The 15,794-nt window shown below is 35.1% G+C and overlaps 2 protein-coding genes across 5 annotated transcripts; one reads left to right on the top strand and one right to left on the bottom strand.

Moving 5' to 3' along the window:
* Window positions 1-5,167: 5,167 nt before the first annotated feature.
* Window positions 5,168-10,470, top strand: ARP5 (actin-related protein 5). Of its 2 annotated transcripts, XM_023674261.2 has the most exons (12): window positions 5,168-5,461; window positions 5,598-5,668; window positions 5,921-6,045; window positions 6,283-6,327; window positions 7,076-7,178; window positions 7,424-7,533; window positions 8,050-8,159; window positions 8,243-8,333; window positions 8,420-8,860; window positions 9,050-9,177; window positions 9,401-9,743; window positions 9,843-10,470. In XM_023674261.2, exons 1-12 carry the CDS (start codon window positions 5,361-5,363, stop codon window positions 10,335-10,337), a joined length of 2,163 nt encoding a protein of 720 aa, XP_023530029.1. In that variant the 5' UTR covers window positions 5,168-5,360; the 3' UTR covers window positions 10,338-10,470. The 2 variants fall into 2 exon arrangements, with proteins under 2 accessions (XP_023530029.1, XP_023530037.1); XM_023674269.2 differs by lacking the exons at window positions 5,168-5,461; window positions 5,598-5,668 and having other exon boundaries at window positions 5,950-6,045; window positions 7,071-7,178.
* Window positions 10,471-10,634: 164 nt separating this feature from the next.
* Window positions 10,635-14,873, bottom strand: LOC111792712 (telomere repeat-binding protein 4). Of its 3 annotated transcripts, none has more exons than XM_087125793.1 (10): window positions 14,736-14,873; window positions 13,635-13,773; window positions 12,726-13,548; window positions 12,427-12,645; window positions 12,268-12,324; window positions 12,110-12,189; window positions 11,733-11,977; window positions 11,316-11,630; window positions 11,167-11,230; window positions 10,635-11,080 (listed from the first exon to the last, which is right to left on the bottom strand). In XM_087125793.1, the coding sequence occupies exons 2-10, from the start codon at window positions 13,713-13,715 to the stop codon at window positions 10,889-10,891; spliced, it is 2,076 nt and encodes a 691-aa protein (XP_086981919.1). In that variant the 5' UTR covers window positions 13,716-13,773; window positions 14,736-14,873; the 3' UTR covers window positions 10,635-10,888. The 3 variants fall into 3 exon arrangements, with proteins under 3 accessions (XP_086981919.1, XP_023530048.2, XP_023530044.2); XM_023674280.2 differs by lacking the exon at window positions 14,736-14,873 and adding an exon at window positions 14,416-14,710 and having other exon boundaries at window positions 12,726-13,545; XM_023674276.2 differs by lacking the exon at window positions 14,736-14,873 and adding an exon at window positions 14,416-14,710.
* Between the last annotated feature and the right edge of the window lie 921 nt (window positions 14,874-15,794).

Below are 15,794 nucleotides of genomic sequence, written 5' to 3' on the forward strand. Positions count from 1 at the left end.
TGATCAGTAGTCTCTCTTTGCTTTCTGTTCCCCTCTTTTGCTCATTGGATAAACAAGGAATCTTTGACTAACCATTTGAAGCATTTCCAGCTGCAAAAAGAAACGCTTGCAACTTCTAGCAGAAAGAGAGAGAGAGAGAGAAAAAAACGTATACTTCTGGCTCATTCTCTGCATGAAGAGTTAAAAGCAACTAAATAATTAAAGAATTGAAAGAGCAATTATTAGGAGGTTATTGAAGGTTAGAGCTAATTGGGTTTGTTTAATTTCGCAATCCTTGCAAACAAAATGTTTTGGTTTCATTTAGGACTTCAGATGTGAGAGATTTAGACATAGCAAACATTGTAAACACCAGAGGATTCATATAGCAATTGTCATATTACTTTAATTCAATCCAACAAACTTCTAAAAAAATGTGATACTTATTAAAAAAAAAAAAAAGTCCTCGTTTTAGTGACCCAATTCATTATACACCATAACTGATACCTAACACTTTTCTCTGTACATTACATGAATGTTAATAAGAATAAAATAACTAAATTAGTACATTTTGCATATGCATGCATGGCCAACAATAATTTTAATGAGAAAATGTTAGGATTTTAATTTAAGTTCAGATTATAGAAACAAGGATTTTATTCCCCATGGGGTCAAGTCAAACCTTTCTCTCTCTGGCTGCCAAAAGCAAGAGCACATGATCCCATGTGTGTATGTAAATTTAATCTAAACCTTAAATTGATCTACAAGATTACCAACCCAACTAATTTCAGAAATCCCACTGACATAAGCAGGGAAAAATTGGTCACAATCTCAGAACACAAGATTCTCGGGTAGAAACGAAATCAGCTAAAAGGCCATCAACTTCACCCCATCAGAGCTAAGAAACAAAGCTAAAAGAAACTAATGAGATGGGTTTAATACAGAGCAAACCAATGTACTAAAACAGAGTAATCAAATTCCCAACAGTTCCCATTTCCATGGGGTTTCTCAATCTCAAAACATGTGTAATTTACTAGTTTTCTGGGTTCATCTTGGGTTAAATGCATATAGTCGACAAACAAATATTATCCAAACATTTTAGCCATAAACGATGGTTGAATGGAAAAACAAAAAAGAAAAGGTTTAAAAAGGAGTTGTTTGGTACTACTAACCTCACCAGACAACTTCCCCAACAAGCAGAAGATATTGTTGTCCCTTCGATTGTCTTATAGGCATTTCATCGAACACCTTGAGGACACCTTCTGTTTGACCCCCGCAAATGATTGATTCTGATCATTGTTCGAGGACCCGAATCGTGGATTCCTAATTAAAACAATGGTCGGTTACTTGGGCCTCCAAGCTTTCACTTTCCCCCAAAAAGACATGTTTCTTCCTGCTCAAACCTCAAATCCCGAACTACTGCCCTTCTTCAATGAACGGAGAAACGAAAGCACTGAAAGTGTAAGTAGCAACACAGCCCTTAACCAATGCCCAAATTGTTCGTTGAATTCAGATGCATGAATCCCACTTCCCCTCATCTCATGATTCTCTTGGTCCTTCGCTTACCTAATTAGAATTCCAAACAAACTTAAGAACATCACTGCGGTCCGAGCCAGAGAAATTTGTGGAGTTCGGGTTCGTGAAATATTTAGGCCTGAAGTCTAAATTCTAATTTTTTTCGACTCTCAATAATTGCTTCATTTCAGTTTAGCCCTTTTTAATTTCTTAAATACACTTTTATACCGTTAAAAAAAAAAAAAAAAAAAAAAAAAAAAAAAAAAAAAATCCAACCTCTAATTCAAGGAAGAGATAAGAGATAGTTCGTATCAATTACAGTTAAGTTATGTTCACTTTATTTGTTATATTTGACACTGTACCAACTTTACTGTACCAACCTTACTTTTTTTTTAAAAAAAAAATTGTTTGACGTTCATGTTATAACTATTATATACGAAAAAAAATATTTAAAACATTTCATCTTAAAAATTTATATGGACTTAAATCTTCCTAAACTTTGCAAATTTGGTAAAAAGATTATTGAAATAAGAAAGAAAATTACTCTCTATCAAAGTTTATAAAGGTGATTGTGTTACTAAATTACCATACAATCATTAAGATATAAAAAGAAAAACATTTACTGTTTACTATCGAAGTTCAAACGTTGTTGTGCAGTTAAACTACCTTAACGTTGTAAAAGCAGGAAAGCTATCTACGGTAACTTTATTTCATGGCATCATCAAGTGTCAAAATCATTCATAAATGGAGCCATTAAAACAATTACGTACAACATGTTTTATGATTGGTGGAACCTGCTTTCCATTTTTTTTAAGTATACACCGTTCATGCATGAGTGAATAAACTTCGAAAATAATATAAAAATAATTTAAAAAATTCATTAATTTTAAAAAAAAAAAATATTGCAGAAACAAAGCGCTAAATTGATTTATTTTGTTTAAAAAGTAATTTTCAAATTTATTAAGCCGTTTGACTATGACTACGTGATGAAAAGTACTTGCTTTTTCGGTTGTTTTTTCGGTTGCTTTCTCTTGAGGGCAGATTCTATAATTTAAAAAAACTTAATTAATTTATTAAAAAAAAAAAAAAAAAAAAAAAAAAACACAAGAATATCCCGAAAGAAGATTTTGAGTGCCGCCCAAAATTATGTCTCATTCTAACAGCATTCATCTCCTAATTATTCCTCTCTCCCTAATTATCATTATACAAATCACTCTCTCCCCTTAATCCCTTTAAAATTTATTGATTTATTAGATATAAAATTAAATCGAACGATAATAATTTTCAATTATATATTTAGAAAACGCAATTTAATCTAAAAGATATAGATATAGATTATTTAAAATCTTTGGGATAAACTTTATCTATCTAACTAAATACAATATGACCAATTAATTAATCTATAAATATATATATATATAAGAAAAATAAATAAAAAAAGATTTGTAAAGATTATGATAATCTTTTTAAGAAGTTTTGAAAAAAATAAAGGACTCAAATTCAATCATGCATTAATGATGATCTCACCAACTATCATAAGAAAATTCAAATGATTTGTCTTTTTTTTTTTTTTTTTTTAATGGGGGAATAAATAATAATTTAATTAAACTCATTAATTTTCATAAGGTCTTATAACAAATGAACTAAAAAAATCCACAGATTATGGCATGTTCATAGGTTGGGGAACAACAGTGCTCTCAAAACAAATGAATGAAAACATTATATATTTGTTTATCTTTGTTGTGCAGCTTTATTTTCTTTCATTTATTTCATGTTTTTATTTCAGAGACAATAATGCAAGTTGGACATAAAATATTTTTTTAAAAAAAGATTGATGGATGGCCATAAAGACATGCAACAATGGAGAAAAGGGGTTTGTGGGCCTAAAATTTTATGTTTTTTAAATATAATTTTATAGTATTGATAATAAGATTTTTTTTTTTTTATAGTATTGTTAATAATAGTTTGATTAAAATAATAGTTTAATAAAATTAAATATTATTGTTAATTTTTATCAAAATTGGTATAATGATGTATTGATATATATGTATTTTTTTTATATTTAATTTCATTATTATTTTTTTATGATTTATTCTCCGCTTACCAAATCAATAATAATAATAATAATACATCACAAAAAGAAGGAAGCAAATATACTTTCTTATCAAAAACAAATATTGTTATCGTAAAATATTAACTTTCGTTCCGCGATTCTCTTAAATTATTTCGATAAGGAAACATAGAATCAAAATAAAAATGGAAGGACCATATGTATTGACATTATTGAAAAAGAAAAAAAGAAAAATAATAATATAATTTTAGGGTTGAATTGAAACACGGATTATAAAAAAATAACCGATGCCCATAACGTCCTCACATTCTCTCACTCTTTCATGTTGAGTTTTGAGCATTCACAACATTGAGACAAAAACACATGAACAAATTCGACAAAATCAAACCAGACAAAATAAATAAATAAATAAATATATATATATATATATTCTAATGAAGCCATCACAACTATATCTTCTAATAATGGGTGAATGTGAATTTGTGATTAATTATTAACAATTTAATTATTATTAAAAATAAATAAACTAGAAAGGAAAATGTGATCAAATGATGGATCATCGTTTATGTTTTATACATACAAATATTGGCAAACATATTGTAATAGAGCTCGAAAAGGAGAGAGCGGTGGAATGAAATGGTAACTGTGAAGATTGTGTTTTTCTCCTCACACATGCTCCCATGTGGTTCGCCACGTTATGTTTTTTTTTTGACTTTCAACCGTCGCCGGAAACTTCCAAATTTCAGTCAAATTCCGACAAACAGAACCACAACGATTCGAAGGATTTGGATTACATGTTTTTTTTTTTTTTTTTTTTTTTTTTTTTTTTTTTTTTTTTTGTAGATACAAATATGGATAAGACGCAAATGTATATTTTTTTTGGAAATTTTGTATAAAATTAATAAATAAACATCTAACAACTGATTTTTTTCAATTTTTTAAATAATAGAATAGAAATGTCGATTCATCCCTAGTGTTCTTATCGAATCTATTAGATGTGTGAAAATATCGATGAAAATGTTGACATGTCGATAAAAATTTAACACCTTGAGTTCATTAGTTAAGACACGATTTTGACTAAGAAAATGTCGATTCGAATCTCTTAACCTGCATATTGTTTACTTAATAATAATAAAAAAGATTACTGTACATTTTAAAATAATCTTTAAAAATATAATACAATACAAATACATTTAACGTCTGTAAAATAAAATTAACTCTAAATGGAGTTTAGGGCATAATAATCTCAACTATAAAATCATATATTTAAATTTTCACGCCTATTTATTATTCCACGTGTTATTAAAAAAAAAAAAACAAAAAAACAAAAAAACAAAAAAACCTTAATGGGCCTTGTCTTCTTCCGGTGGGAAGTTTATATTTAAGCCCAGCAAAATGGCCCAATGTGAATGGCCTTTTAGCTATTTGCTCGTGATTAAAAGTACTCCCCACGAAAGGTGATTTATGCTTGGAAGCGATTTATAAGTGCCTTCATATCGGTCCAAATTTGATACTGTACCAAATTAAACCATTAATTAGCGAAAGTTAATATAATTGATTCCATAATTTTTAGTTTTCATATCGGCTCAACAGACCGGTTCAACAGACCGGTTCAACTAAACTGCCCGTTTCCACTCCATCTTGCCCGTGCTGCCGCGCCTTCAGCTTGCTTTCCAACAACCAAAAGAGCATTCAGCGTCGTCTGTGTTCTTCTCCAGCTCGCTGCAAGTTAGGGCAAAGAAGAAGCAAGCTTCCCCCACTCCCAGTATTTTCTGTTTCAGCTTCTGGACTCGTAGACATGCCGTTTGTATCGGAAATACAGCGACAATCTGATTTCAATCACTTTCCCTCCACCACTCCCATCGTTATCGACAATGGCGCCTCCTCTTTTCGCATTGGGTATCTCCATTTTTCTGGCTTCAACTCTTCGAATAAGCAGCACGAGAACGAACTTTCTTTTATTTTTACGTTCATATAAACTGTGTTCTGTTTTTTCCTTGAATTTAGTTCTCTTTGCTGTGTTTGATTCTTCCAGATGGGCAGGAGAGTCCGACCCTCGCGTTATTTTCAGGAATATTGTCCAGAGACCTCGCCACAAAGCCACTGGTATCCCTACTTTTCGTCAGTTAATCTGTTGGTTTCTTTGGTTGTAGCTTCTTTCTTTGAAAAATTCACACTTGCGAAGTAGAATAAAGAAAGAATTGTTGATGGATATTAACAATTGTGGCTTAGTTTTGCATCCACTCGAGTTCTCTGAAAAATTGTGACCCTCCGCTTCTGCGGAAATTATCTTGTTCTTTATGCTTTGTAAGATTATTAATTGAAGCGTAATCTGTTGTTCTTCTTATTGTAATTCAGGTGAAACGGTTACTATAGTTGGAGACCACGATCCGTCTTTGATGAAATATTTTGATTGCACACGTTCAGGTCCTCGCTCTGCTTTTGATGGCAACGTTGTTTATCAGTTTGAAAATATGGAATACGTAAGTTGAATTATTGTTTTATCTTTTGCCACTTTCAATTTGGACCTACACATGTGAACTAAAAACATTGTCTGAACTTAATTTTACTGAAACTCGGAGATAATCATATGTGGGCAACAAAGGTAACGCATGTATATTAGAAGAATGCATATAGGTGTCGCTGCATGCCTATGTGTACTTATACGAACTTGGAGAATATAAAGTTGTAGCTTGTTAATAATTCCTTGCATATATTAGGTTCTTGACTTTGGATTTGATCGGCTTGGAGCAACTGGACCAGAGGTAATTGTGCGAACATTAAGTTGCAACCTTTTTTTGGTACCTTGTTCTGTCGTTCCTCATTGCCTTCTCTCTCCGTTTCTTGTTTGTAATGCTTGCTGTCTCGCATAATCCTACTATTTTGGTAGACTCTTGGCATATCTTCAGTTCCTACCTTGAACATATATGATGATGGAGTAAGCTATCCTGGGTCCTCCGCTTCAGGAAAAGACTGTTTGTTACGGCACATTGGTTTTGTGCGCTTTGGAATATTTGATTGGAAAAAAAAGAGGAAAAAACGTTGGGTTTAGATAGGACTTGCTTCGTGGGAAGGGATTTGAGGTTTGGTGTAGTTTAGCATATCTCCTCTCTTTGGGTGCATAATTCGAAATTTCCTTTCGGAAATTATATTATTTATTTTTGCAATTACCAACAACAATGGGGCTCCTTATAGCAGCTTCAGATGTCATATGTGGTGAATGAATGTTGTGATTCATATTCTTATTTGGATGTATAATTACGTATAGTTTAGACATTAATGATAGTGTAGAATACGACTTAGACTTGGTGATGCTGGTAGTATTTATAATTGAACAGCTGTTATTCTTGTTTGTTACTACTTGTTTAACTCTCAAAATCTTTTTTTTCCTTTCTTTTTCTAATTTGAAGAACTTTTTTTCATACGGTTTCAAATAATGCCACTTTACTTTCCCCCCACCTTTTTGTTAAACAAAGTTCTTAATTTAATTATGTTCCTTTGAGTGCAGAACAGATTGATCACCCTATCCTGATTACAGAATGTGTCTGCAATCCAGTTCAATCTCGTAGTAAAATGGCAGAGCTTTTGTTTGAGACCTATGGAGTTCCTTCAATAGGTATGGTTCTTGTTCATGTTGTTGAATTTACTATGTTCTCTAATGATCGGTCACCATAATTTTGCCGAAGTAATGTTTTCAAGCTCTTTTCTGTGGCAGTCCTTTTCCGCTGGGTTACAGATTAAGACTTATATTTTATGTTTGGCTTGTACCTCTAAACATAACCTATAATTTAATTTACTTATAGTGTTTGGTTCTACTTCTTTGACATTATTTTTTCCTTTCCCCTTGTAACTTTATTACAGCATATGGTGTCGATGCGGCATTCAGCTATATGTACAACCAACAACTTGGGATATGCGATAAAGATGGCCTTGCTATTTGCCCTGGATTTACTGCTAGCCATGTTATTCCGGTTTGCTTTAGTCTTTCATCCTCTTACTATTTCATAGAGCTTATCAATTCATTGTTGTATTGTTCTTGTAAATTAACCCGCACCCCCCTCCTCAGGATCAACAAGGGTCAAATATGTTGGCCGTCACTGTGTATGAGGTCTCTTGCTTGTGATGCATCAAGCTATTGATCTTTCTGACTTATCAATGTTTGAGTTGGTATCAATATCGTTTTTAGTAAATATGAACTTTCTTGCTTATGATGCAAGTGTGTACTGCTGTTGGTCTTTCCGTCTATATCAGTGTTTGAGTTGGTGTTCATAAAGCTTTTTGTTTTTTGAATTTTCTTTTCTTCAACGTTTATGCATTGTTATAATTTTGTCAATTTGAGGTTGAGTGTTTGAAGCTCCAAACTTTGATGTTTCTAGTTGTACTATTCATGTATATATTTTATAATTGACTATTGAGTGAACTGCATCTAGCACACTTGATTTTAATGGAGAGTCTATGATAGTTGTAAACGTGATCTTTATTATCAGTTCATCGATGGGGAGCCCCTTTATAAAGGATGCTGCAGAACCAATATTGGTGGATATCATGTGACTGATTCTCTGAAGCAACTTCTTTCACTCAAATATCCTCATCACATGTAAGTAGAATTCATTTCACATATTTAGTGTGTGCGAAGTTGGCAAAAAAGAAAAAAATTCATAATTTTAGTTCATGCAAAAGGACCCAGTTCACGTGGGAGAAGGTTGAAGATCTGAAGATGGAGCATTGCTATATAGCTTCAGATTATGCATCTGAGGCTCAATTGTTTCAGGTAGCCTTCTTGGCTTTATTATTATCGTTATCATCATCGTGTGTATCCGTCCCTTCATTCAGTTTGAATCCTATATCTATGAACAGAAAGGGACCAAGGAAGTAGAAGAGAAAACTAGGTGTTGGCAACTCCCATGGATTCCACCACCTACTGAAGAGCCTCCTTCAGAAGAGGAGATCGCAAGAAAGGCCGCAATTAAGGAGAAACAAGGTCAACGATTGAGAGAAATGGCTGAAGCAAAAAGATCTTCAAGGATCAATGAGCTTGAAAATGAAGTGCGTGGTTTGGAGTTTCTTTTGCATCAGCTTGTGCAAGTGTCCGAGGTTGATATTCCATCCTTCTTGTCAGAGACTGGGTACGTCTCTAAGCAGGAAATTGAATCTGCTCTGACCAAAACAACACAATCTTTGCGGAAAGCAAAGGGTGAACGCAAGGATGATCAAGCGGAAACTGAGGATCATACAGATGCTACAAATGAAAAGTTTCATCTTATCAATGTCCCTGATGACATGTTGTCACCTGAACAGGTAAAATAAGGCTGTATATGCATGATAAACACCTGAATGTTTTAAACATTGATTCTTTTTTGTTGTTCAGCGCTGCCATACATTGTCTAAATATGATCGTTACGAGGATCCAAATGATATTAGTGCATTCTTCATAAATGCTTCTCTTTTATAATTATTGAAATTCATGCAGTTTGAGTTTCTTGGCAGATCAAAGAGAAAAGAAGGCAATTGTTTCTCAAAACCACATCTGAAGGGCGGCAGCGCGCCAAGCAGAAACGTTATGAAGAAGAGTTAGAAAGAGAAAGGAGAAGCCAGCTGGATGAAGAAAGAAGAATGTATACACACAATCTCTTCCTACCTTGCTTGCTGGAAGTTATCCATTATATATATACATATATATTGTATGAAACTGAGCTTTTATTTAGAGAAATTAGAGAAATGAAAGAATGCACAAGGGTGGAAGTTACCATTGTTCATTTGAATGGTTCATTATACTGGATTTCTATGAATTGATTTTTTAATATGCTTGTTTTCCCCTTTCTATTTCTTCCTTTGTAGGGAGAACCCTGAGCTTTATTTAGAGGAACTGTATGTCAAATACAAGGAGCTGTCTGAAAAAGTGGAGCAGCGAAAACGAATCAAGACTAATGGAGGCCCTACAAATGGGAATAATTTATCTGGAGGAGTAGGACGTGGTGAGAGACTGAATGCTGCCCAGAGGGAGAGGATGCGACTTTTAACGACAGCAGCCTTTGATCGTGGGAAGGGCGAGGACACCTTTGGTGCAAGAGATGAAGACTGGCAGCTTTATAAACTTATGAGCAAAGATAACAATGATGATGACGATGAAGGCCCAGATGAGGATGAAGCTGAATTGGTTCGTTTATCCTCTAGGCTCCAGGTCAGTCCCAACTTAGTCTGCTTTACCTATTTACTGATTTCAAGACCTTGGTCTTTAGTTGCTGAGATATTAAGTCTAATGCCTTTCTACTGTAATCAGGACATAGATCCCACTTTTGTTCTGAAGTCAGATGTTCAACCAACTGAAGTGCCAAAATTTCGTCCACTTACCAAGGAAGACTTCCAGATTGTTATGGGGGTTGAAAGGTTTCGATGCCCTGAAATTCTATTTCATCCCAACTGGATTGGAGTTGACCAGACAGGATTAGATGAAATGACTGGTGTCTCATTACGGAGATTGCCATCGTACAGTGATGATATTGCAGAAAGATTAACCAATTCAGTACTTATTACAGGAGGAAGTTGCCTTTTTCCTGGCATGAGGGAACGCTTAGAAGCTGGAATTCGGATGATCAGGCCATGCGGGTCGCCTATTAGGGTGGTCAGAGCATTGGATCCAGTTCTCGATGCATGGCGGGGGGCTTCTGTTTATGCTGCTGCTTCACAATTCACAACACAGACTTTCAGTAGGATGGATTATTATGAGAAGGGCGAGGATTGGCTTCGCAGATACCAATTACGGTACTCACTTTAGTTAAGTTTAAGTAAGTTGATGGCTGCTGTATCCTTGACAATCCATGTTTAGTAGATGTATACTACTTCCTACCCCATGATCTGACATGCTTTGCATATAATGTCGATAATCAATCCATATCCTTTGCAAATTACCTGGACTTCCATCAGCCGTGTATTTATTTTTAATTTTTAGGTGAACGTTTCATTTTCCACTCTTGGTACTTCACTAATTGTGCAAGTTAAACTCCCTTCATCAAAGCATTTTCATATTTAGCTACAAAACTTCAAGTATAGGAATTTAATGATACTGATAGACTACAATAAAACTGAATACATTGAATGTCTAATAAACACACAAAGAATTCTGTTAGAATTTTATTATTACAAGAATCATATTTACAAATGACAACTCTTCCCAAATGGGAAAGCTAAACAATGAATCAAAGTGTGAAATACAAGAAATTAAAATCATGCTTACAATTTGTCTTCCTTGATTGATTACAGCAAAGTGTCAAATGTAGCTACTATTCCTTTTTACATTATATGGCAAATTTCTTTTAGACGGCAAGCCTAACTGCTGGAGCCCTCAATGGCCTTCACGACTCCAGCTTGATGAAGCTTGCCGCTGTGTTGCTTTGCCTGATGTTGCGACCAGTAAGCATGTGCAGCCAGCACTCGATCCAGGAGTTCTTGTGGGACAGGCTCGCCCCTTCTCTGCTGAGGTGATATTTTTGCCGTGTGAACCAAGGTTTTCCATTTATCCTGCAACACATCCTCATCAGGTTAAAATTTTATTTCAACAGTAGTAATGGATCACACTAACACATGTTTAGGAGATGGAACCCCACCTTCAAATCTACGTAAGTTCGGTGATCTGCATTTTCAAATGCTCGGAATTTAACATCCCGCCACCTGCAAAAAGGAAACACAGTTTGAATTGGTTTAAACTCATGCCTTGCGGTGAGGTTGATTGTGTTGTTAGAAAGCATTGGCAAACCTTCCAGTTCCTAGCTCCTCAATGGCCTGAACCAGCGCTTCTACTTCTGAAACGGAGAAGGGTCTCCTCGTTCGACGCTGTACAGCTTCTGAACGCTTGGATTTTGGATTCAAGGGAACTACAGCTAATGCTTCCATAGTCATGTCTGGAACAGGAACCAAAGCTTTGCAATCTTGTAAAGAATTGTCAGGTAACTGGTCAATGCTGGTAGTAATCAGTCCATGTCTATTTTCATCTTGGTTTTGAGGGTTGGTCAATATAGTATTAGGTAAGGCGGCATCTAGTATTCCCGAGCTCGAAGGATTTACAGGTGAGCTGTAAAGAAATTGACACAGCACGAAAAATTTTAGGTACTCCGAAATCTCAAGATGGAACGAAACAATAACCTAGTTGTATGTTTGAATGTAATGGTAATACCTGGGTAGAAGTTCAGTCATGTCACATGCTAATATCTGAGGGGGATCCTCAGAACACAAAGGCAGAGTAATATTATGCACAAGATTTGGCTCCAGAGTGAAACCAACGGTATCCAAGTTATCTTTACAAGAAAGTCCTGTCTGCAACAGGGTTCTGTTGTCATCTCTAACCTTATTCCCGTGAACGAGAACCCCAACACGTAATCCATCCTTGAGAATAGCAGTTACTGCCTCAAGTACTATCTTCTGGAGAAAGTTACAGAACTTATATTAGTTTGATATACAAATGGATGGCTTCTTGGCACTTTCATTGGCAGAAAGTTGTTACATTGTGTTTATAAGTCCAAAAGAGATCAGGTGAACTGCACTTTATTTTACCTTCAGCGACCCAACAGTTGCGTTTTCTGGGATATCAATGAATAGCTCTGGCACCTTGAATGATCTAATGCTAAATTTTACTGTTGAACAATCAAGCAGAGCATATGATGAGAAACCAAGTTACCAAATGATGTTAAGATGCAAGGGATCGTTCATACCATGAGCATCTTTGGAGTGGAAGGATGCTTGTTGACCTGATGGTGTTGAAACACTTGCTGCACATGTAGAGGAAATTTATTGAGATTACTGGGGCACAGAAATGTAGTTATACTGGTCCTAAATGGACTCTAAATTCAAGCAACAAGTTAGCTATGGACCTCCGTGCAATATTGCAGCTAATCCAGACTTATCGACGTTGACGCTCTTTTCGGGAGAGTTGGTTACGCTTTCACTGCTCATTCCTCCATCAGAATTCACTATGGAGCTTCGGTAGACAAATCTTCTCCTTTTGTAAAGACTATCACCCTGGTATCTCTCACTGTTGAAATACAGCTTCCTCTTGCGAAAGGGGTTTCGTGCTTCTTCGTCTATAGATTCTGATACGAAAGCGAATCAAAAGTTACAAACAGATTTCATAACAAGCAAACTACGACGAAAACTCAGAAAATGAACTCACCAGATCTAGGAACCTCACAGTCCTTCAGCTTTGGAGCTGCTTTCCAGTGTTTGGAATTCAGTAATTTCCTTATTCGTCGGCCTGCAATTCGTGATGGAGGTCTAAACGAGTTTGAGTGGATGCTAGATTTATTGGACCTAAATTTTTCATCTTCATCTCTACTTGCTAACTTAAAGTAATTCCTATATCTGGAAAACGAACTACGAATGGCATCGGTCGACAAGGGCAATTTAGTTTTGAAGCTTGAATTGGCTGTAGTTGGTGATTTCCTATGGGACTTGTTCAAATCCTTAGAATTGTGGGAATCAGCCATATTTGGAAACCCAACTCCAAATCCCTTAGCCTCATGTGCTTCTTCATTTACAATCTTCATACCAGTTTCAGTTGATTCTACAAACTCAGGGGAGCCTTCCTCTGGTTTAGCGCGATAATCTTCGAACTCCGTCTTGCGAATCACAGGCTTAACATCGCCACAGGCCTCGTCTGAGCTATTAGAATTTACGACAACTGAAGTACAATCCAAAACAGTATCATTATCTACATATTGGAGTTTCTTCAGATTTTGTTTCTGATCAGTGTTTTCTAAACCAAGATCACAGCTTTGACTGCTACCACCATCACAGCATTCCACCTTGAAAGCTCTCTCCTTGTTCGACTGTTCTTCCTTGACGACGTTTGTGCCGATCACCGAGTGATCTCCATCAGACGTATTACTACATGCTGTGCTCTCGCCATCCTGCAGAAGCTTCCCTGCTAAAGAAGCCAGCAGTTCAATTGCGCAGATCTGGCCATCCTCGAAATCGTTCTTTCGATGAACCCTCTTCTAGAATCAAGGAGGACAAGATTTAAGTGACAATTCAACAAATCAGAGAGTTATAGAAAGAGATCTGAAGATGCAATTTTACTCACCCTAAGAGATCTCGGACCTCTCGGGACGGTCCAGTCCGAAAAGCTACTGAATCTGTTATCCAGTCTCTTCTTCATCACCATGTCTTAGGCATTCATTGTGATAAAAACTCATCAAACACACAGAGATTCGCCAGTTTCACTGTCAATCATCAAAACAACAGACCAAAATCATTCAAATTTGAAATTCCAGATTCAGCAAAAACTTCGGATTGGGACGAAAATGTTGCACTTCAATTCATAACGACAGCAAGAAAAAAATAAAACAGATTTAGAAATCAAAGAACATTCAAAATTTCAATGTCACAAACTTATAGAACTGGAAATCTGGAGCAAAGAGATCGAAATTTCAAACAGAGATTAAAGAAATGAAACCAATAAGCAAAATTCAGAATTCGGAATCAAAACCCACTCCAAAACCACGAAATGAAAACATCCGATTCATAAGTTGCTTGCTTCAACAACATAAAACCAAACAGAGAGCATCGGATCAACCCAAATTAAACCAATTTCAAAGAATTCAACTTCGAGAAGAAAGTCAAATCCACAGGATCCGATCTTAAACCCATCATAGCTTCCCAACTTCGGACGATTTCTGAAGAACCAATTGTTCATAAATCCAACAGAAATGACACAGAACAAAACCCATCCAACAAAAATATCAGAATTCATACAGGTTCCCATATTTTGCGAGAACCGAACAACCCGAAGAACACGAACCAAAAAACAAAATCTAAACTCCAAAATTCTCTGTGCAAACCGGAAAAGAAAAAAAAAAACTCACCGGTAGAAGGAGGATCCAAATAATTAATTCCAACCCAAGATCCAAGTTGGAGCTCAGATTTCAAAAAAGAAGGTAAGAAGAAGGTAAGAAGAAGAATGCAGCAAAATTAGAGGAAATTGAAAGAGGAGATCCAGAATCCATTGCGGGAAGAAGGAAAGAGATCCATGAAATTCCGAAGAAGAAAATTCAAAGATGAAAACGAGAAATGATTTCAGCGGGTAAAAAAATTGTAGAGGAGCAAAACCCCGTTTCTTAATTGTTCAAAATAAAAAATAAAAAAAAATAAACCAGGAACATAAACTCTCTCTAAAACCTCTTACAGCATATATCCTCAAATGTTTGACCACGAAACCGGAACATCCGGTGCCCATCCCTCGTCCTTACCGGCTATATCCAGTTAAACCCACCAAAACCCTTTTCTTTTCTTTTCTATTCTTTTCTTTTCCCCGTGAGGCTGCTTCTTAACGTAATAACTCCCACTTCCTCCAATTACCTTTTGACATGTGGCACCCTCCTTTCCCTATACGCAACTTCCTTAAAAAACTTTTCCCCAACCAAAATAATTAATTAAACATTTAAATATTTTACAATCAAAATCCAATTTTTTTCATGATAAAATTAAATTTGATAATTTTGTTCGTTATATTAATCGGGTTTTTAAATATATAATTAAAGAAACAAAGTACGAGTAATTAGAGGGATTACGTACGAAAATAATAAGATTGATTAGAAGATGTGCATTCTCTTGTCACATTCAAGGTTGAGTGTGGAATTTGGTGGACCTAATATTTAAATGATAATTTATGTTCATAATTTTATTTTAGGGGAAAATTAGAATAAGTGAATAAATAAAATAAAATAAAAAGAGAGATAATTTAAGAAAATTTGAAAATTATGTGGTGAAGGGAGAGGGCATAAGAGTATGGAGAATCGAGTGGACCAAAGTGGTTTGCGGATATCCCATTAATTTTCTTAAACTTAATAAATAAATAAATAAATAAATAAAGGTTGAAAAATTAAATTAAAAAAAAAAAAAAAAAAGGAATTTGCATTATCCGTGTGGGACACGTCTCGTCCAGACAGGTGGATAGATAAAGCGCGCTTTACTATACGCCAATTCTTATTTTATTGGATTACACCCTTAGTCTCTCTCCACGTGTTCTTGTGGTCCCCACCTGCAATTCTCATCCACCCGGTTATTATACGGGTCGGGTTTCCACACAATTTGGAATATATTTTCAATCTTATCTTCTTTTTGTGGGTCAAAATTTTGAAGGTTGCGTTTTTAAGTTTCATATTTTCATTTTTAAAAAAAAAAAATACTAAAAAGGTAGAAACACATAAATAATAATTATTATATAAAATTTATACATTTATTC

This window comes from Cucurbita pepo, chromosome 1, assembly GCF_057944985.1.
Source record: "Cucurbita pepo subsp. pepo isolate OVF chromosome 1, ASM5794498v1, whole genome shotgun sequence".
NCBI lineage: Eukaryota > Viridiplantae > Streptophyta > Magnoliopsida > Cucurbitales > Cucurbitaceae > Cucurbita > Cucurbita pepo.